This window comes from Heptranchias perlo, unplaced genomic scaffold, assembly GCF_035084215.1.
Source record: "Heptranchias perlo isolate sHepPer1 unplaced genomic scaffold, sHepPer1.hap1 HAP1_SCAFFOLD_198, whole genome shotgun sequence".
Lineage (NCBI taxonomy): Eukaryota > Metazoa > Chordata > Chondrichthyes > Hexanchiformes > Hexanchidae > Heptranchias > Heptranchias perlo.
Window position 1 is genome coordinate 109,751 of NW_027139214.1, and position 22,417 is coordinate 132,167.

At 52.2% G+C, this 22,417-nt stretch overlaps 1 protein-coding gene across 1 annotated transcript in view; it reads right to left on the reverse strand.

The window, feature by feature from the left end:
* The window catches only part of LOC137309968 (netrin-G1-like), a 61,755-nt gene extending 45,897 nt beyond the window's left edge, over positions 1-15,858 (reverse strand). The window contains exon 1 of the mRNA XM_067977965.1: positions 15,496-15,858. Coding sequence (XP_067834066.1) covers positions 15,496-15,738 — 243 coding nt within the window. The 5' untranslated portion in view covers positions 15,739-15,858. The remainder of the gene's footprint in view (positions 1-15,495) is intronic.
* Between the last annotated feature and the right edge of the window lie 6,559 nt (positions 15,859-22,417).

A 22,417-nucleotide genomic window follows, 5' to 3' on the forward strand; every position in this document is an offset into this window, starting at 1 on the left:
TCTGTAACCTCCTCCAGCCCCAAACCCCTCCCTATTTCTGTAACCTCCTCCAGCCCGACACCCCTCCCTATCTCTGTAACCCCCTCCAGCCCCACACCCCTCCCTATCTCTGTAACCCCCTCCAGCCCTGCACCCCTCCCTATTTCTGTAACCTCCTCCAGACCGACACCCCTCCCTATCTCTGTAACCCCCTCCAGCCCTGCACCCCTCCCTATCTCTGTAACCTCCTCCAGCCCTACACCCCTCCCTATCTCTGTAACCTCCTCCAGCCCTACACCCCTCCCTATCTCTATCACCTCCTCCAGCCCTACACCCCTCCCTATCTCTGTAAACCCCTCCCCCCTACACCCCTCCCTATCTCTGTAACCTCCTCCAGCCCTACAACCCTCCGAGATCTCTGCACTCCTCCAATTCTGGCCTCTTGTCCATCCCCCACTCCCTTCGCCCCTCCATTGGCGGCCGTGCCTTCAGCTGTCTGGACCCTAAGCTCTGGAATTCCCTCCCTGAACCTCTCCCCCTCTCTCTCCTCCTTTAAGACCCTCCTTAAAACCCACCTCTTTGACCAAGCTTTTGATCACCTGACCTAATATCTCCTTCTTTGGCTCAGTGTCAATTTTTGTCTGATTTACGGTCCTGTGAAGCACCTTGGGACGTTTTACTACGTTAAAGGCGCTATATAAATGCAGGTTGTTGTTGTTGTCAGTGGAAAGAAACCCTGAAAATGCAGGAGGGAAAGGGTGAGCCCAGACATTATCCCGTCTCCTTTTCACACACGTTTATCGACCCGCGAACCAAATCGACCTGAAGGTGGACTCTGGGCACGAGGTCAGCGGGAGGTCGAAGGGTGAACGGGCAGAGAACGGGCCGTGTATTAACAAGCAAACGGCAGTCAGTCCTGCTTCTGTCCACAGCCCCACTCCTCAATGCTGACCCACAGGGGAATAAACCCAGCAACAAAGGATCATCACTCCTTTAAAGTGGAAACCTGGCCCGGTTTAAAGAGGAAGCTCATCTCATTTACATTTTAAACACAATCCACTGAAATGGAAAGTGGATTTAATTCATCCCATTTCATTTTGACTCAAACATTCAGTTTGTGAATTAATGGGATTGAGTTTCTGCTTTTTGTTGGGAAGTGTTGTGAGATTGAATCAGTCCCTCCTCCGATCTCCCATCTCCTTTGTTAAACAGTGTTAGTGACCGACTGCTTCTCATCTCCTTTCTGTGTGAGTGAGTGAGCTGGACGAGTATTGAAGGGGAGGAGAGACAGGGACAGGGTGACAGGGAGATAACTCGACCTTCCAACTCCTGCCTGGACTGAGCCTTCGACACAACAGTCAGGGTTTCTGTTGGGAAAAGCTGTCTGTTTAGAGAAGGTTGTGAGAGGGAGGGAAAAATATAACTGGGGGAGTGAGTCTAACAACAGGGCCCACAGTGTGTCCCTCAGTCCAGGGGGAGTGAACAATATAACTGGGGGAGTGAGTCTAACAACAGGCCCCACAGTGTGTCCCTCAGTCCAGGGGGAGTGAACAATATAACTGGGGGAGTGAGTCTAACAACAGGCCCCACAGTGTGTCCCTCAGTCCAGGGGGAGTGAACAATATAACTGGGGGAGTGAGTCTAACAACAGGGCCCACAGTGTGTCCCTCAGTCCAGGGGGAGTGAACAATATAACTGGGGGAGTGAGTCTAACAACAGGCCCCACAGTGTGTCCCTCAGTCCATAGAATCATAGAATATTACAGCACAGAAGGAGGCCATTCGGACCATCGAGCCTGTGGCGACTCTTTGAAAGAGCTTTCCAATGAATGTCATTCCCCCGTTCTTTCCCCATAACCCTGCAAATATTTCGCATTCAAGTATTTATCCAATTCCCTTTTGAAAGTTACTATTCAATAACTGGGGGGGTGGGTTCCAGGGTTGGGGAGTGAGGTCCGGGGGAGGGGGGTCTGGGGAGGAGAGGTCCGGAGGAGGGGGGGGGGGTGGGGTCCGGGGGAAGGGGGTCCAGGGGAGGGGGGTCTGGGGAGGAGAGGTCCGGAGAAGGGGGGGTGGGGTCCGGGGGAAGGGGGTCCGGGTGATCCGAGCGCGGGGTGCTCTACAGCGTTGATTGTTGGGGCCTGTTTATGGAAGGTGACCCTTCTCTGGCTCTCAGTCTAATTAACGCCTTCGTCCCACTTCATTAACAATGGATTAAAATAAAAACACGCCTTGTAAATTTCTTCTGTTAAACTCGGTTCATTATAATCGAGGATTGAATAAAAAGAGATGAATTTATTTCGATTAAACCAGCTTTATTAAAGGGCTCAGCCTGTGTGTCCAAACTCCCTCTGTCAGACCTGTGGGTTGTGTAGTCGGCTGTCACTCGATACCTCATCGATGGTTTGTCGGATATCGATGGTTCAGGGAAGGTCTCCAAATTATACACTCAGACTGATCTGAAACACGGGCACACTGAGAGGGCACTCTCGGGGCTTAAAGGGTTAAATTATGAGGACAGGTTGTATGGATTAGGCTTGTATTCCCCGGAATATAAAGATTAAGGAGAGATCGAATCGAGGTGTTTAAAATGATAAAGGGATTTGATAGGGTCGATAGGGAGAAACTATTTCCTCTGGTGGGAGGGTCCAGAACAAGGGGGAATAATCTTAAAATTAGAGCTCGGCCGTTCAGGGGTGATGTCAGGAAACATTTCTTCACACAAAGGGGAGTGGAAATCTGGAACTCTCTCCCCCAAAAGGCTGTGGATGCTGGGGGTCAATTGGAGCTTTCAAGACTGAGATCGATGGATTTTTGTTGGGTATCGAGGGATACGGAGCAAAGGAGGGTAAATGGGATTGAGGTACAGATCAGACGTGATCTAATTGAATGGCGGAACAGGCTCGAGGGGCTGAATGGCCTCCTGCTGTTCCGATGTTCCCGACAGTGTTTGCTTCACTCACCAATACTCCCCTCCCGTCTCCTCACACTATCCCCTCAGTATTTCAATCAAACCTCAACCATGTTTTGTTCTCTGGAGAAGCAACTTTACATCAATTATTAACAGACTTTCCGGGGAGAGAAGGTGAGCGATATAATCAGTAACAAGGCCATGGATTCAGTTGGTCAGCTGACATTGAACATCATGTCCTGGTTCACTAATGTCCTTTAGGGAAGGAAGCCTGCCGCCCTTACCCAGTCTGGCCTATATGTGACTCCAGACCCACAGCAATGTGGTTGATTCTTAATTGCCCTCTGAAATGGCCTAGCAAGCCACTCAGTTGTAAAATCTCGCTACGAAAAGTCATAATAAGAATAAAACCGGACAGACCACCCGGCATCGGACCACTCGGCACCGGACACGACAACGGCAAAACACCAAGCCCAGTCAACCCTGCAAGGTCCTCCTTACTAACATCTGGGGACTTGTGCCAAAATTGGGAGAGCTGTCCCACAGACTCGTCAAGCAACAGCCTGACATAGCCATACTCACAGAATCATACCTTTCAGCCAATGCCCCAGACTCTTCCATCACCATCCCTGGGTATGTCCTGTCCCACCGGCAGGACAGACCCACCAGAGGTGTTGGTACAGTGATATACAGTCAGGAGGGAGTGGCCCTGGGAGTCCTCAACATTGACTCTGGACCCCATGAAATCTCATGGCATCAGGTCAAACATGGGCAAGGAAACCTCCTGCTGATTACCACCTACCGTCCTCCCTCAGCTGATGAATCAGTCCTCCTCCATGTTGAACACCACTTGGAGGAAGCACTGAGGGTAGCAAGGGCACAAAATGTACTCTGGGTGGGGGACTTCAATGTCCATCACCAAGAGTGGCTCGGTAGCACCACTACTGACCGAGCTGGCCGAGTCCTGAAGGACATAGCTGCTAGACTGGGCCTGCGGCAGGTGGTGAGCGAACCAACACGAGGGAAAAACTTACTTGACCTCGTCCTCACCAATCTACCTGTCGCAAATGCATCTGTCCATGACAGTATTGGTAGGAGTGACCACCGCACAGTCCTCGTGGAGATGAAATCCCGTCTTCGCACTAAGGACACCATCCAACGTGTTGTGTAGCACTACCACCGTGCTAAATGGGATAGATTCAGAACAGATCTAGCAGCTCAAAACTGGGCATCCATGAGGCGCTGTGGGCCATCAGCAGCAGCAGAATTGTATTCCAGCACAATCTGTAACCTCATGGCCCGGCATATTCCTCACTCGACCATTACCAACAAGCCAGGGGATCAACCCTGGTTCAATGAGGAGTGTAGAAGAGCATGCCAGGAGCAGCACCAGGCGTACCTAAAAATGAGGTGCCAACCTGGTGAAGCTACAACTCAGGACTACATGCATGCTAAACAGCGGAAGCAACATGCTACAGACAGAGCTAAGCGATTCCACAACCAACGGATCAGATCAAAACTCTGCAGTCCTGCCACATCCAGTCGTGAATGGTGGTGGACAATTAAACAACTAACGGGAGGAGGAGGCTCTGCAAACATCCCCATTCTCAATGATGGCGGAGTCCAGCACGTGAGTGCAAAAGACAAGGCTGAAGCATTTGCAACCATCTTCAGCCAGAAGTGCCGAGTGGATAATCCATCTCAGCCTCCTCCCGATATCCCCACCATCACGGAAGCCAGTCTTCGGCCAATTCGATTCACTCCACGTGATATCAAGAAACGGCTGAGTGCACTGGATACAGCAAAGGCTATGGGCCCCGACAACATCCCAGCTGTAGTGCTGAAGACTTGTGCTCCAGAACTAGCTGCGCCTCTTGCCAAGCTGTTCCAGTACAGCTACAACACTGGCATCCACCCGACAATGTGGAAAATTGCCCAGGTATGTCCTGTCCACAAAAAGCAGGACAAATCCAATCCGGCCAATTACCGCCCCATCAGTCTACTCTCAATCATCAGCAAAGTGATGGAAGGTGTCGTCGACAGTGCTATCAAGCGGCACTTACTCACCAATAACCTGCTCACCGATGCTCAGTTTGGGTTCAGCCAGGACCACTCGGCTCCAGACCTCATTACAGCCTTGGTCCAAACATGGACAAAAGAGCTGAATTCCAGAGGTGAGGTGAGAGTGACTGCCCTTGACATCAAGGCAGCATTTGACCGAGTGTGGCACCAAGGAGCCCCAGTAAAATTGAAGTCAATGGGAATCAGGGGGAAAACTCTCCAGTGGCTGGAGTCATACCTAGCACAAAGGAAGATGGTAGTGGTTGTTGGAGGCCAATCATCTCAGCCCCAGGGCATTGCTGCAGGAGTTCCTCAGGGCAGTGTCCTAGGCCCAACCATCTTCAGCTGCTTCATCAATGACCTTCCCTCCATCATAAGGTCAGAAATGGGGATGTTCGCTGATGACTGCACAGTGTTCAGTTCCATTCGCAACCCCTCAGATAATGAAGCAGTCCGAGCCCGCATGCAGCAAGACCTGGACAACATCCAGGCTTGGGCTGAAAAGTGGCAAGTAACATTCGCGCCAGACAAGTGCCAGGCAATGACCATCTCCAACAAGAGAGAGTCTAACCACCTCCCCTTGACATTCAACGGCATTACCATCGCCGAATCCCCCACCATCAACATCCTGGGGGTCACCATTGACCAGAAACTTAACTGGACCAGCCATATAAATACTGTGGCTATGAGAGCAGGTCAGAGGCTGGGTATTCTGCGGCGAGTGACTCACCTCCTGACTCCCCAAAGCCTTTCCACCATCTACAAGGCACAAGTCAGGAGTGTGATGGAATACTCTCCACTTGCCTGGATGAGTGCAGCTCCAACAACACTCAAGAAGCTCGACACCATCCAAGATAAAGCAGCCCACTTGATTGGCACCCCATCCACCACACTAAACATTCACTCCCTTCACCACCGGCGCACTGTGGCTGCAGTGTGCACCATCCACAGGATGCACTGCAGCAACTCGCCAAGGCTTCTTCGACAGCACCTCCCAAACCCGCGACCTCTACCACCTAGAAAGACAAGAGCAGCAGGCGCATGGGAACAACACCACCTGCACGTTCCCCTTCAAGTCACACACCATCCCGACTTGGAAATATATCGCCGTTCCTTCATTGTCGCTGGGTCAAAATCCTGGAACTCCCTTCCTAACAGCACTGTGGGAGAACCTTCACCACACGGACTGCAGCGGTTCAAGAAGGCGGCTCACCACCACCTTCTCAAGGGCAATTAGGGATGGGCAATAAATGCCGGCCTCGCCAGCGACGCCCACATCCCGTGAACGAATAAAAAAAAAAATGCTGAAATATTGATCGTAACCCCTTCATTCTGCTGTCGAGAGACTTTGGTAAAATTAGTGATATTGCGGGAAGTGGAGCCCAGAATGTGAGTCAGACTGGGTGAAACCGCGGCCTTTTATATAAATATAGCCCATTATCTGAACTCGAACCTGAGCTCCGACACTCCAGAGAAACACGTCCATCAGCTCACAGGAAAAGATTTTAAAGCAATGCAGTGATTTCAAATCCTGGAACCCGTATTAAAGGGGCTTTCGGCCCTCACGGAGTTTAAACCTCAGCTCAGTGTCTACAACAGGATCACTAGAATCTCTGCTTCACAGGAGACAATCTGCACTGGGCCTCAACTTAGCCCCCAGACCTCACCCTGCACTCCCCCATGACCTTCTGACTCCGAGGTGAAAGTTCACCACTGAGTCAAGGCTGACAGGTGAAACACGGTTAGTCTGATGGAGCTGAACGCAGCAGCCATTTTGTGCACAGCAAGATCCAACAGACAGCGTTGTGATGAGCTGTTTGTGTTGATGTTGGATGGGAGGAGTGTTGGCCGGGACACCGGGAGGTCTCACTGATCGTCCAATAATAAATGTTTCCCCATGCTGTGTGGAGCCGGGTTCGAAGGTCGATTGCAGAGGTCACTCTCGGGTCACGACTCTCAGGCCTCGGGCCTTCACAAGTCAGGACACCAGGGCCTGGCAGGCAGTCCCCACTCCCAACAACAAACAGAACGTCAGTGTAAACAGGGTTAGGGTCAGACGGCCGATAAAGGTACAGAGCAGCAGAAACAACAACAGCAACAACAACAACCTGCATTTATATAGCGCCTTTAATGTAGGAAAACATCCCAAGGCCCTACACAGGAGCGATTATCAGACACAAACTGACACCGAGCCACAGAAGGAGATATTAGGACAGGAGACCAAAAGCTTGGTCAAAGAGGTACGTTTTAAGGAGCATCTTAGAGGAGGAGAGAGAGGTGGAGAGGTGGAGGGAGGGAATTCCAGAGCTCAGGGCCCAGGCAGCTGAAGGCACGGCCGCCAATGGTGGATCGAAGAAAATCGGGGATGGACAAGAGGCCAGAATTGGAGGGGTGCAGAGATCTCGGAGGGTTGTCGGGTTGACGAGGTTACAGAGATCTCGGAGGGTTATAGGGTTGGGGGAGGTTACAGAGATCTCGGAGGGTTGTAGGGTTGACGAGGTTACAGAGATCTCGGAGGGTTGGAGGGTTGACGAGGTTACAGAGATCTCGGAGGGTTGTAGGGTTGGGGGAGGTTACAGAGATCTCGGAGGGTTGTAGGGTTGGGGGAGGTTACAGAGATCTCGGAGGGTTGTAGGGTTTACGAGGTTACAGAGATCTCGGAGGGTTGTAGGGTTGGGGGAGGTTACAGAGATCTCGGAGGGTTGTAGGGTTGACGAGGTTACAGAGATCTCGGAGGGTTGTAGGGTTGGGGGAGGTTACAGAGATCTCGGAGGGTTGTAGGGTTGATGAGGTTACAGAGATCTCGGAGGGTTGTAGGGTTGGGGGAGGTTACAGAGATCTCGGAGGGTTGTAGGGTTGGGGGGGGGTTACAGAGATCTCGGAGGGTTGTAGGGTTGACGAGGTTACAGAGATCTCGGAGGGTTGTAGGGTTGACGAGGTTACAGAGATCTCGGAGGGTTGTAGAGTTGGGGGAGGATACAGAGATCTCGGAGGGTTGTAGGGTTGACGAGGTTACAGAGATCTCGGAGGGTTGTAGGGTTGGGGGAGGTTACAGAGATCTCGGAGGGTTGTAGGGTTGACGAGGTTACAGAGATCTCGGAGGGTTGTAGGGTTGGGGGAGGTTACAGAGATCTCGGAGGGTTGTAGGGTTGGGGGAGGTTACAGAGATCTCGGAGGGTTGGAGGGTTGACGAGGTTACAGAGATCTCGGAGGGTTGCAGAGTTGGGGGAGGTTACAGAGATCTCGGAGGGTTGTAGGGTTGGGGGAGGTTACAGAGATCTCGGAGAGTTGTAGGGTTGGGGGAGGTGACAGAGATCTCGAAGGGTTGTAGGGTTGGGGGAGGTTACAGAGATCTCGGAGGGTTGTAGGGTTGGGGGAGGTTACAGAGATCTCGGAGGGTTGTAGGGTTGGGGGAGGTTACAGAGATCTCGGAGGGTTGTAGGGTTGACGAGGTTACAGAGATCTCGGAGGGTTGTAGGGTTGGGGGAGGTTACAGAGATCTCGGAGGGTTGTAGGGTTGGGGGAGATTGCAGAGATCTCGGAGGGTTGTAGGGTTGGGGGAGGTTACAGAGATCTCGGAGGGTTGTAGGGTTGGGGGAGGTTACAGAGATCTCGGAGGGTTATAGGGTTGGGGGAGGTTACAGAGATCTCGGAGGGTTGTAGGGTTGATGAGGTTACAGAGATCTCGGAGGGTTGTAGGGTTGACGAGGTTACAGAGATCTCGGAGGGTTGTAGGGTTGGGGGAGGTTACAGAGATCTCGGAGGGTTGTAGGGTTTACGAGGTTACAGAGATCTCGGAGGGTTGTAGGGTTGGGGGAGGTTACAGAGATCTCGGAGGGTTGTAGGGTTGGGGGAGGTTACAGAGATCTCGTAGAGTTGTAGGGTTGGGGGAGGTTACAGAGATCTCGGAGGGTTGTAGGGTTGACGAGGTTACAGAGATCTCGGAGGGTTGTAGGGTTGGGGGAGGTTACAGAGATCTCGGAGGGTTGTAGGGTTGGGGGAGGTGACAGAGATCTCTGAGGGTTGTAGGGTTGGGGGAGGTTACAGAGATCTCGGAGGGTTGTAGGGTTGACGAGGTTACAGAGATCTCGGAGGGTTGTAGGGTTGGGGGAGGTTACAGAGATCTCGGAGGGTTGTAGGGTTGGGGGAGATTGCAGAGATCTCGGAGGGTTGTAGGGTTGGGGGAGGTTACAGAGATCTCGGAGGGTTGTAGGGTTGGGGGAGGTTACAGAGATCTCGGAGGGTTGTAGGGTTGGGGGAGGTTACAGAGATCTCGGAGGGTTGTAGGGTTGATGAGGTTACAGAGATCTCGGAGGGTTGTAGGGTTGACGAGGTTACAGAGATCTCGGAGGGTTGTAGGGTTGGGGGAGGTTACAGAGATCTCGGAGGGTTGTAGGGTTTACGAGGTTACAGAGATCTCGGAGGGTTGTAGGGTTGGGGGAGGTTACAGAGATCTCGGAGGGTTGTAGGGTTGGGGGAGGTGACAGAGATCTCGGAGAGTTGTAGGGTTGGGGGAGGTTACAGAGATCTCGGAGGGTTGTAGGGTTGACGAGGTTACAGAGATCTCGGAGGGTTGTAGGGTTGGGGGAGGTTACAGAGATCTCGGAGGGTTGTAGGGTTGACGAGGTTACAGAGATCTCGGAGGGTTGTAGGGTTGGGGGAGGTTACAGGGATCTCGGAGGGTTGTAGGGTTGGGGGAGGTTACAGAGATCTCGGAGAGTTGTAGGGTTGGGGGAGGTTACAGAGATCTCGGAGGGTTGTAGGGTTGGGGGAGGTTACAGAGATCTCGGAGAGTTGTAGGGTTGGGGGAGGTTACAGAGATCTCGGAGGGTTGTAGGGTTGACGAGGTTACAGAGATCTCGGAGGGTTGTAGGGTTGGAGGAGGTTACAGAGATCTCGGAGGGTTGTAGGGTTGGGGGAGGTTACAGAGATCTCGGAGGGTTGTAGGGTTGACGAGGTTACAGAGATCTCGGAGGGTTGTAGAGTTGGGGGAGGTTACAGAGATCTCGGAGGGTTGTAGGGTTGACGAGGTTACAGAGATCTCGGAGGGTTGTAGGGTTGGGGGAGGTTACAGAGATCTCGGAGGGTTGTAGGGTTGGGGGAGGTTACAGAGATCTCGGAGGGTTGTAGGGTGGGGGAGGTTACAGAGATCTCGGAGGGTTGTAGGGTTGACGAGGTTACAGAGATCTCGGAGGGTTGTAGGGTTGGGGGGGGTTACAGAGATCTCGGAGGGTTGTAGGGTTGACGAGGTTACAGAGATCTCGGAGGGTTGTCGGGTTGACGAGGTTACAGAGATCTCGGAGGGTTGTCGAGTTGGGGGAGATTACAGAGATCTCGGAGGGTTGGAGGGTTGGGGGAGGTTACAGAGATCTCGGAGGGTTGTAGGGTTGACGGGGTTACAGAGATCTCGGAGGGTTGTAGGGTTGTCGAGGTTACAGAGATCTCGGAGGGTTGTAGGGTTGATGAGGTTACAGAGATCTCGGAGGGTTGTAGGGTTGGGGGAGGTTACAGAGATCTCGGAGGGTTGTAGGGTTGATGAGGTTACAGAGATCTCGGAGGGTTGTCGGGTTGACGAGGTTACAGAGATCTCGGAGGGTTGTAGGGTTGACGAGGTTACAGAGATCTCGGAGGGTTGTAGGGTTGACGAGGTTACAGAGATCTCGGAGGGTTGTAGGGTTGATGAGGTTACAGAGATCTCGGAGGGTTGTAGGGTTGACGAGGTTACAGAGATCTCGGAGGGTTGTAGGGTTGGGGGAGGTTACAGAGATCTCGGAGGGTTGTAGGGTTGGGGGAGGTTACAGAGATCTCGGAGGGTTGTAGAGTTGGGGGAGGTTACAGAGATCTCGGAGGGTTGTAGGGTTGGGGGAGGTTACAGAGATCTCGGAGGGTTGTAGGGTTGACGAGGTTACAGAGATCTCGGAGGGTTGTAGGGTTGGGGGAGGTTACAGAGATCTCGGAGGGTTGTAGAGTTGGGGGAGGTTACAGAGATCTCGGAGGGTTGTAGGGTTGGGGGAGATTTCAGAGATCTCGGATAGTTGTAGGGTTGACGAGGTTACAGAGATCTCGGAGGGTTGTAGGGTTGGGGGAGGTTACAGAGATCTCGGAGGGTTGTAGGGTTGACGAGGTGACAGAGATCTCGGAGGGTTGTAGGGTTGGGGGAGGTTACAGAGATCTCGGAGGGTTGTAGGGTTGACGAGGTGACAGAGATCTCGGAGGGTTGTAGGGTTGACGAGGTTACAGAGATCTCGGAGGGTTGTAGGGTTGGGGGAGGTTACAGAGATCTCGGAGGGTTGTTGTGTTGACGAGGTTACAGAGATCTCGGAGGGTTGTAGGGTTGATGAGGTTACAGAGATCTCGGAGGGTTGTAGGGTTGACGAGGTTACAGAGATCTCGGAGGGTTGTAGGGTTGACGAGGTTACAGAGATCTCGGAGGGTTGTAGGGTTGACGAGGTTACAGAGATCTCGGAGGGTTGTAGGGTTGACGAGGTTACAGAGATCTCGGAGGGTTGTAGGGTTGACGAGGTTACAGAGATCTCGGAGGGTTGTAGGGTTAGGGGAGGTTACAGAGATCTCGGAGGGTTGTAGGGTTGGGGGAGGTTGCAGAGATCTCGGAGGGTTGTAGGGTTGGGGAGGTTACAGAGATCTCGGAGGGTTGTAGGGTTGACGAGGTTACAGAGATCTCGGAGGGTTGTAGGGTTGGGGGAGGTTACAGAGATCTCGGAGGGTTGTAGGGTTGACGAGGTTACAGAGATCTCGGAGGGTTGTAGGGTTGACGAGGTTACAGAGATCTCGGAGGGTTGTAGGGTTGGGGGAGGTTACAGAGATCTCGGAGGGTTGTAGGGTTGACGAGGTTACAGAGATCTCGGAGGGTTGTAGGGTTGATGAGGTTACAGAGATCTCGGAGGGTTGTAGGGTTGACGAGGTTACAGAGATCTCGGAGGGTTGTAGGGTTGACGAGGTTACAGAGATCTCGGAGGGTTGTTGGGTTGACGAGGTTACAGAGATCTCGGAGGGTTGTAGGGTTGACGAGGTTACAGAGATCTCGGAGGGTTGTAGGGTTGATGAGGTTACAGAGATCTCGGAGGGTTGTAGGGTTGACGAGGTTACAGAGATCTCGGAGGGTTGTAGGGTTGATGAGGTTACAGAGATAGGGAGGGGAGAGGCCATGGAGGGATTTGAACACGAGGATGAGAATTTTAAAATCTGCAGCATCTGTGCAGGAATTGCTGTCTTTGCACCAACTCTACAGCCAGAGTCTGAATCCATTCTCACCCTGCAGTCTTTCCGTCTCACTCACCCACTCACATTGAATACTGAATCAGAGAACAGAATCAGAGAACAGAAGTTCAGGAGAGGGAACAGATTGGGAGAGAAGGAGCGAGGATACGAGTAAAAAACACAGTTACAGAATAAAAAATATACAAACTACGAGATACCGGCCGAACAACAAGGCTCCGTTTCTCAGGCGTAAACCGGCCAACTAAGGTCCCAATATGGCGGCAGGAAGTTAATATTTATCCTCAACCAACATCATTAAAACAGATTATCGGGTCATTTCTCACATTGCTGTCTGTGGGATCTTGCTGTGTGCAAATTGGCTGCCGCGTTTCCCACATTACAACAGTGACTACACTTCAAAAAAAGTCCTTCATTGGCCATGAAGAAAGAAAGAATGAACTTGCATTTCTATAGCGCCTTTCACATCCTCAGGACGTCCCAAATCGCTTTACAGCCAATGAGGTACTTTTTGAAGTGTAGTCACTGTTGTAATGAGATAAATGACCAGATCATCTGTTTTTGATGTTGGTTGAGGGATAAATATTGCCCAGGACACCGGGGAGAACTCCCCTACTCTTCCTCAAAATAGTAACCCTGGGATCGTTCACGCCCACCCGAGAGGGCAGATGGGACCTCGGTTTAACGTCTCGTCCAAAAGACAGCACCTCCGACAATGCAGCGCTCCCTCAGTCCTGACCCTCCAACAGTGCAGCACTCCCTCAGTACTGACCCTCCGACAATGCAGCACTCCCTCAGTACTGACCCTCCGACAATGCAGCACTCCCTCAGTACTGACCCTCCGACAGTGCAGCACTTCCTCAGTACTGACCCTCCGACAGTGCAGCGCTCCCTCAGTACTGACCCTCCGACAGTGCAGCACTTCCTCAGTACTGACCCTCCAACAGTGCAGCGCTCCCTCAGTACTGACCCTCCGACAGTGCAGCGCTCCCTCAGTACTGACCCTCCGACAGTGCAGCGCTCCCTCAGTACTGACCCTCCGACAGTGCAGCGCTCCCTCAGTACTGACCCTCCGACAGTGCAGCACTTCCTCAGTACTGACCCTCCGACAGTGCAGCACTTCCTCAGTACTGACCCTCCGACAGTGCAGCACTCCCTCAGTACTGACCCTCCGACAGTGCAGCACTTCCTCAGTACTGACCCTCCGACAGTGCAGCGCTCCCTCAGTACTGACCCTCCGACAGTGCAGCGCTCCCTCAGTACTGACCCTCTGACAGTGCAGCACTCCCTCAGTACTGACCCTCCGACAGTGCAGCGCTCCCTCAGTACTGACCCTCCGACAGTGCAGCGCTCCCTCAGTACTGACCCTCCGACAGTGCAGCGCTCCCTCAGTACTGACCCTCCGACAGTGCAGCGCTCCCTCAGTACTGACCCTCCGACAGTGCAGCGCTCCCTCTGTACTGACCCTCCGACAGTGCAGCGCTCCCTCAGTACTGACCCTCCGACAGTGCAGCGCTCCCTCAGTACTGACCCTCCGACAGTGCAGCACTCCCTCAGTACTGACCCTCCGACAGTGCAGCGCTCCCTCAGTACTGACCCTCCGACAGTGCAGCGCTCCCTCAGTACTGACCCTCTGACAGTGCAGCACTCCCTCAGTACTGACCCTCCGACAGTGCAGCGCTCCCTCAGTACTGACCCTCCGACAGTGCAGCGCTCCCTCAGTACTGACCCTCCGACAGTGCAGCGCTCCCTCAGTACTGACCCTCCGACAGTGCAGCGCTCCCTCAGTACTGACCCTCCGACAGTGCAGCGCTCCCTCAGTACTGACCCTCCGACAGTGCAGCGCTCCCTCAGTACTGACCCTCCGACAGTGCAGCGCTCCCTCAGTACTGACCCTCCGACAGTGCAGCGCTCCCTCAGTACTGACCCTCCGACAGTGCAGCGCTCCCTCAGTACTGACCCTCCGACAGTGCAGCGCTCCCTCAGTACTGACCCTCCGACAGTGTCACTGTGTGTGAAACACTGTCCGGACCCAGTGAGACCGGACCGGGTGTCACTGTGTGTGAAACACTGCCCGGGCCCAGTGAGACCGGACCGGGTGTCACTGTGTGTGAAACACTGCCCGGGCCCAGTGAGACCGGACCGGGTGTCACTGTGTGTGAAACACTGTCCGGACCCAGTGAGACCGGACTGGGTGTCACTGTGTGTGAAACACTGTCCGGGCCCAGTGAGACCGGACCGGGTGTCACTGTGTGTGAAACACTGCCCGGGCCCAGTGAGACCGGACCGGGTGTCACTGTGTGTGAAACACTGCCCGGGCCCAGTGAGACCGGACCGGGTGTCACTGTGTGTGAAACACTGCCCGGGCCCAGTGAGACCGGACTAGTGGAATACGGGACTGGTGTAAGATTTACCTCAAAGAGTCGTATTATTGTTGTAACAGATTACTAATTGACCTGGAGAATAATTCCCTCTGATAAACTACATGTTCTGCAATAAATTATACAGTTTTAATTATTGGTGAAACATATGACGGATTATTAATTCAGGACTTTCCCTCTAACAATGATGAAGGAACCAGTTGTCCTGAGGAGATGATTAACTCAACGAGAGGATAATTAATATTTAGAAACAGTCCTGAATTTACATCTCAATGACTTCATTACAGGACAGTTTATATCGTACGGAAACCCAATCAGATCAGATTGTCAGACTCGGGGAGATTACAGCAAAGCCAATCGGGATCGAGTCTGTTGCCTTTTGGGCTGAATTGGATCTTCAGAAAATGACAAGTCTCCCAGCAGCCCCAGAGAGACAGAACATTATAATAAATCAGTGGTGTTCAGAAATATAATTGGACATATTCCCCCACTGGAGATATTGGACAGTGTTCAGAGACACAATTGGACATATTCACCTGCTCGGGGCCATAAATATAAGATCGTCACTAATAAATCCAATAGGGAATTCAGGAGAAACTTCTTCACCCAGAGAGTGGTGAGAATGTGGAACTCACTCCCACAAGGAGAGGTTGAGGTGAATAGTGTAGATGGATTTCAGGGGAAGCTCGATAAACACAGGAGGGAGAAAGGAATAGAAGGATATGCTGATAGGGTGAGATGAAGTAGGGTGGGAGGAGGCTCGTGTGGAGCATAAACACCAGTATAGACCAGTTGGGCCGAATGGCCTGTTTCTGTGCTGTACATTCTCTGTAATTCTATGTAATGACTCACTTTGATAAAGGCCATTCAGTGACCGTCCATTCCCAGCGTGACACACAACAGAGACTGGGTGTGAAAGGCTTCTACTCACCAGCGTGCAGTACATCTCCGGGGTCTCTCCACACGTACTGTTGGGGGGATCCAACCTCACCCTCAGGAACCTGCTGACCAGCTCCGCCTCGGGCTGGCAGGCCATGTAATCCCAACTCCTCCCCTGGTCCCAGTGAATCTGAGCCTTACACAGGTCGTAGTGACCCCAGGACGGGAAGTGCTGTGTGGAGACAGACAGGGCTGTCCAAAGGGCCTGAAGGGGCAACAAACCGGACAGACGCATCGTTCCGAATGGACCCTCGCTCAGAGAGGGGGTGATCTCGGTCCGTCTGGGGGTGATTCAGGGGGGTCTCCGCTCCGAATGGACCCTCGCTCAGAGAGGGGGTGATCTCGGTCTGTCTGGGGGTGATTCAGGGGGGTCTCCGCTCCGAATGGACCCTCGCTCAGAGAGGGGGTGATCTCGGTCTGTCTGGGGGTGATTCAGGGGGGTCTCCGCTCCAACTGGACCCTCGCTCAGAGAGGGGGTGATCTCGGTCCGTCTGGGGGTGATTCAGGGGGGTCTCCACTCTGAGGTCTGGTGTGAACGTTCTGTGACGATCCGACTTTGACTGGACACTGATTCCAGATGTTTTTCCCCAGCGGTGTTTGCAGATATTCCAGATGTTGGGGTTCCAGCTGTTTTTCTCAGCTGTGTTTGCGGATGTGTCAGGTGTTAGGATTCCAGCTGTTTTTCCACAACAGTGTTTGCAGATGTGCAGGTGTTATGGTTCCAGCTGTTTTCCCCGGCTGTGTTTGCAGATGTTCCAGGTGTTTGAATTCCAGCTGTTTTCCCCCCAGCTGTTCTCTGTGTCAGACAGTTGTCCTTATTCGCTGATCAGTCAGTACTGGGACCCAATGTGATGACTGTATCCTGACAAGACTCTCTCTCCCATTGATCATCTCCTCCTTCTGACATCAGCTCCCTGTTGGGAGAGAAATAAAATCAATGGATTTTGGACCAGGTTCTGCTCCTGACCTTCGAGCCCAATCCTCAGACTCACACTGCCCATTAACAGCCAATCCCCGCACTCTGACTAATCCAATCCGAGTGCCTGGATTTGAGACTTTATCTCGATTTTGATGAGATGAAGATTTCAACTCAACTCCCAGGATTCTGATCGAGATAAAAATAAATCTTGTGATGGGATTTTCCCGTTAAATCTCGGCCTCTATTGAAAAGCTCACTGATTAAACAGAACACACTGGAGTTTGAGGGATTAAGGATATTATTCATTATCTGATTATAAACGCACTGATTTACTGCAACATTCAGAAATTACAGACAATCAAAAGATCCTTTCAGACAACACCAGATCCAGACTCTGGATCCCTGATCATCAGGACCACACTGCCCAGAATCAATCGTTACCGCCTTTTATTAGTTTTAATATAAACCAATAACTGCAGACACTGAGAACCAGTGAGTGTGACGGAGCCGGGTCACCTATTGGCTGGAGTGAGGATTAAAGTGAAACAGCTTTGTTTAATTTTAAAATGTGAGAGTCTCCAGCCCTTCAATTCAATGACAAGGAATCGAGGTTCCCACTCAAACACTTTCTATTGGCTCTCTCTGTGGAGGACTTTGTTTGAGCAGCTTTGGGACTTTCACATCCTCAGGACGTCCCAAATTGTTTACAGCCAATGAAATACTTTATTGAAGTGTAGTCACTGCTGTAATGTAGGAAACGCGGCAGCCAATTTGCGCAGAGCAAGATCCCACAAACAGCAATGAGATAAATGACCAGATAATCTGTTTTTTCACAATGTTGGTTGAGGGATAAATATTGGCCAGGACACCGGGAAGAATTCCCATGCTCTTCTTAAAAATAGTGCCATGGAATCATCGATATCAACCTGAGAGGGCAGACGGGGTCTCGGTTTAACATCTCATCCGAAAAACGGCACCTCCAACAGTGCAGCACTCCCTCAGTACTGACCCTCCAACAGTGCAGCACTCCCTCAGTACTGACCCTCCAACTGTGCAGCACTCCCTCAGTGCTGACCCTCCCACTGTGCAGCACTCCCTCAGTGCTGACCCTCCGACAGTGCAGCACTCCCTCAGTACTGACCCTCCGACAATGCACCACTCCCTCAGGACTGACCCTCCGACAGTCCAGCACTCCCTCAGTACTGCACCGCGAGTGTCGGCCTGGATTAAGTGCTTGAGTCTCTGGAGTGGGACTTGAGTCAGCACCTTCAGGAGAGGTGAGAAGGAGATGCAAAAGCAAAAATATTCCCCTCCCTCCATCATCTCACCTCAATCTCAGCAGCTCCTCACACGGGAAAAGTGAAATTATTCTCATTCTCTTTTTAAAAGTGGCCCCTATAAAAACTCACAAACTCTGGGTTTGATGTCCCTCCCGCGGACCATTTTACGACACAATGTGTTACTCTGGACTCTGACTGATATACAGACTTGTAACTGGGATATTTATAACCCATTTTCTATAATAAATACTACGGCCTTTTATAAGCTGCTACACCGTGAGCAGAAATAGTCTCCGAACGTCACCCTTCCTCCCCCGGAATGCTGTTCCCCTTCAGCTCGATCCTCACAATCCACACTCATCTTCTGGCTCCTACGTCACACCACCTGCTCGTAGGGTTTGTGAATCTTTAGAATTCTCTACCCCAGAGGGCTGTGGATGCTCAGTCGTTGAGAATATTCAAGACTGAGATCGATCGATTTTTGGACACTGAGGGAATCAAGGGATATGGGGATTGGGCGGGAAAGTGGAGTTGAGGTCGAAGATCTGACTGAATGGCGGAGCAGGCTCGAGGGGCCGAATGGCCTCTTCCTGCTCCTATTTCTTGTGTTATGTTCTTATGTGACCCCAACAACAACTTGCATTTATATAGCGCCTTTAACGTAGTAAAACATCCCAAGGAACTTCACAGGAGCGATTATCAAATAAAATTTGACACCGAGCCACATAAGGAGATATTAGGACAGGTGACCAAAAGCTTGGTCAAAGAGGTTGGTTTTAAGGAGGAGAGAGAGGGGGAGAGAGAGGGGGAGAGGCAGAGAGGTTTAGGGAGGGAATTCCAGAGCTTAGGGTCTGGGCAGCTGAAGGCACGGCCGCCAATGGAGGGGTGAAGGGAGTGGGGGATGGACAAGAGGCCAGAGTTGGAGGAACGCGGAGATCTCGGAGGGTGGGAGGGCTGGAGGGTCTCACAGTCGGACATCACTAGAGTTTGATGAGGTTTTGATATATTGGGCCTAGTTTAGGAGAGATTTGTTTCAGTGATCACATTATCTTCACAAGCTGCAGATCAATAGGAATAATTACACCTCGATAACAGGCGAGTTGGGGTTGAATTTATTGGCAGCTCAGAGCTGAGGGGAGTGTGAATCTTGCCCAGTGGCTGGTTCGGGGATGTGGGCTGGTTTGATGCCCTCGCTCTGGAAACTCTGCTGTGATTTAGAAATGAAATGAAATGTTGTGAGAAGTGAATCTGATCCCAGACAGGAGCATTAAACACACGGCGGGGGGAAACAGGACAAGTTCAGCACCGGCCGCTCATCAAAAACTCATTTCATCAACGCTGATTTAAGGCTCATCCAATCCCATTGTTTGTGTGTTCAGGATTATTTCTTTATTAACCATTAAATAAAGAAAGCTCCTTCTGCATCTCGAATCGTTTATAAAGTCAGACAATGTGGGAAGGAGTGAGTTGGGGGAGACGCTCAGTGAAAGGAAATTGTCCCCAAAACTGGGGGTGGTCCAGGGTGTGAGACTGGGCCGGACCGGCAGGGGGCCCTGTTCCAGCCCGGGGGAAATGGGAATCAGAGTTTGTGGGTGTTGGAGATTGTCAGATTGCAGGAAGCAGCATATCCCACCCTGGACCGTACACAGAGCCCGTACACCGCGCACAGAGCCCGTTCACCGTGCACAGAGCCCGCACACCGCGCACAGAGCCTGTACACCGCGCACAGAGCCCGCACACCGCGCACAGAGCCCGTACACCGCGCACAGAGCCCGTACAGTGTGCACAGAGCCCGTACACCGTGCACAGAGCCCGTACACCGCGCACAGAGCCCGCACACCGCGCACAGAGCCCGCACACCGCGCACAGAGCCCAAGACACCGTACACAGAGCCTGTACACTGTACACAGAGCCTGTACACTGCACACAGAGCCTGTACACTGCACACAGAGCCCTATGCACTGTACAGAGCCCTATACACTGTACAGAGCCCTATACACTGTGCACAGAGCCTGTACACTGCACACAGAGCCCTATACACTGTACACAGAGCCTGTACACTGCACACAGAGCCCTATACACTGTACACAGAGCCCTATACAATGTACACAGACCTCCCTATACAATGTACACAGACCCTCCTATACAATGTACACAGACCCTCCTATACAATGTACACAGACTCTCCTATACAATGTACACAGACCACCTATACAATGTACACAGACCCTCCTATACAATGTACACAGACTCTCCTATACAATGTACACAGACCCTCCTATACAATGTACACAGACCCTCCTACACAATGTACACAGACCCCCCTGTACAATGTACACAGACCCTCCTATACAATGTACACAGACCCCCCTATACAATGCACACAGACCCCCCTATACAATGTACACAGACCCCCCTATACAATGTACACAGACCCTCCTATACAATGTACACAGACCCTCCTATACAATGTACACAGACCCCCCTATACAATGTACACAGACCCTCCTATACAATGTACACAGACCCTCCTATACAATGTACACAGACCCCCCTATACAATGTACACAGACCCTCCTATACAATGTACACAGACCCCCCTATACAATGCACACAGACCCCCCTATACAATGTACACAGACCCCCCTATACAATGTACACAGACCCTCCTATACAATGTACACAGACCCCCCTATACAATGTACACAGACCCCCCTATACAATGTACACAGACCCTCCTACCGGGGGGACATGTCCAGAGTCTCACTTACACTGGCCGAGATCAGCGCCCTCCGATCAGGGACCGAGCTCCGCATTCCTCAGGACGGAGCCTCTTCAATCGGGTCCGATGACTTTAGCAGAGAAACCGGATTAAAGTTGATTTTGCGGCCGCGGGATTTGCTGACAGGAAATAAATCCCGAAATAAAATGATCGACTCGGTCCTGGGATCGACCCGTCTGCAGAGAGCGGGTGGAGGGGGAGAATCCGAGTCCCGTTTGATGGGTGTGATGGGGACATGTGTTGGGTGTTGGCGGATTGTGAGACTGAGAGATGGGATCGGCAATTAGATCATCACAAGGAGAGGGGAGGGAGAGGGGGAATAGATGGGGAGAGGGGGGAATAGATGGGGAGAGAGGGGGAATAGATGGGGAGAGAGGGGAATAGATGGGGAGAGGGGGGAATAGATGGGGAGAGAGGGGGGAATAGATGGGGAGAGGGGGGGAATAGATGGGGAGAGGGGGGGAATAGATGGGGAGAGGGGGGGAATAGATGGGGAGAGGGGGGGAATAGATGGGGAGAGAGGGGGGAATAGATGGGGAGAGAGGGGGGAATAGATGGGGAGAGAGGGGAATAGATGGGGAGAGAGGGGGGAATAGATGGGGAGAGAGGGGGAATAGATGGGGAGAGGGGGGGAATAGATGGGGAGAGAGGGGGAATAGATGGGGAGAGGGGGGAATAGATGGGGAGAGGGGGGAATAGATGGGGAGAGAGGGGAATAGATGGGGAGAGAGGGGGGAATAGATGGGGAGAGAGGGGGAATAGATGGGGAGAGGGGGGAATAGATGGGGAGAGAGGGGGGAATAGATGGGGAGAGAGGGGGGAATAGATGGGGAGAGGGGGGGAATAGATGGGGAGAGAGGGGGAATAGATGGGGAGAGGGGGGAATAGATGGGGAGAGGGGGGAATAGATGGGGAGAGAGGGGAATAGATGGGGAGAGAGGGGGGAATAGATGGGGAGAGAGGGGGAATAGATGGGGAGAGGGGGGGGAATAGATGGGGGGAGAGGGGGGAATAGATGGGGGGAGAGAGGGGAATAGATGGGGAGAGAGAGGAATAGATGGGGAGAGGGGGGAATAGATGGGGGGAGAGGGGGGAATAGATGGGGAGAGAGGGGGGAATAGATGGGGAGAGAGAGGAATAGATGGGGAGAGGGGGGAATAGATGGGGGGAGAGGGGGGAATAGATGGGGAGAGAGAGGAATAGATGGGGAGAGGGGGGAATAGATGGGGGGAGAGGGGGGAATAGATGGGGAGAGAGAGACCGGCCCGGTCCCGGAGAAATTCACAGAGAGAGAAATAAAATCTCAATCCAGGAGCAGACACAGACTGGAAACATCAACCCACCTGAGGCTTCCCCGCGGTCCTAAAGCCCGCCGAGTTACTCTGCCCGATAGTCCCACCTGAGGCTTCCCCGCGGTCCTCAAGCCCGCCGAGTTACTCTGACCAATGGTCCCACCTGAGGCCTCCCCGCGGTCCTAAAGCCCGCTGTTTAAAACTATCGGATTTCATTAACACTCAAATTTGTCCGAATCAAAATGAATCCGATATTCAGCCCGGATTTGGGCTTGTGTGTTCTACTGTTACTGATAAATATGAATAAACATACTACAAGAAATGTGAAGTAATCACAGTTTAAATAATATGGGGGAAGGGATATGAAAGTCCAGGGCTGGGGTTTGATGTCTGTTTCACTTCAGGGATCGGTCCTGTTTCTGTTTACAACATTCCCAGGTCGGGTTGCCAACCCTCCAGGATTGTCCTGGAGTCTCCAGGAATAAAATATTAATCTCCAGGACACCGCTGCGAGCAAACCGGGGGAGAAACATCATGGGGCCATTAAAAAATGGTACGTTGTTTACATTTTCTTTGAGTACTTTCATTTATTAATTGTAAAAATATTGTCGATGGCGGAGATTGGCTGTTTGACTGAGAGT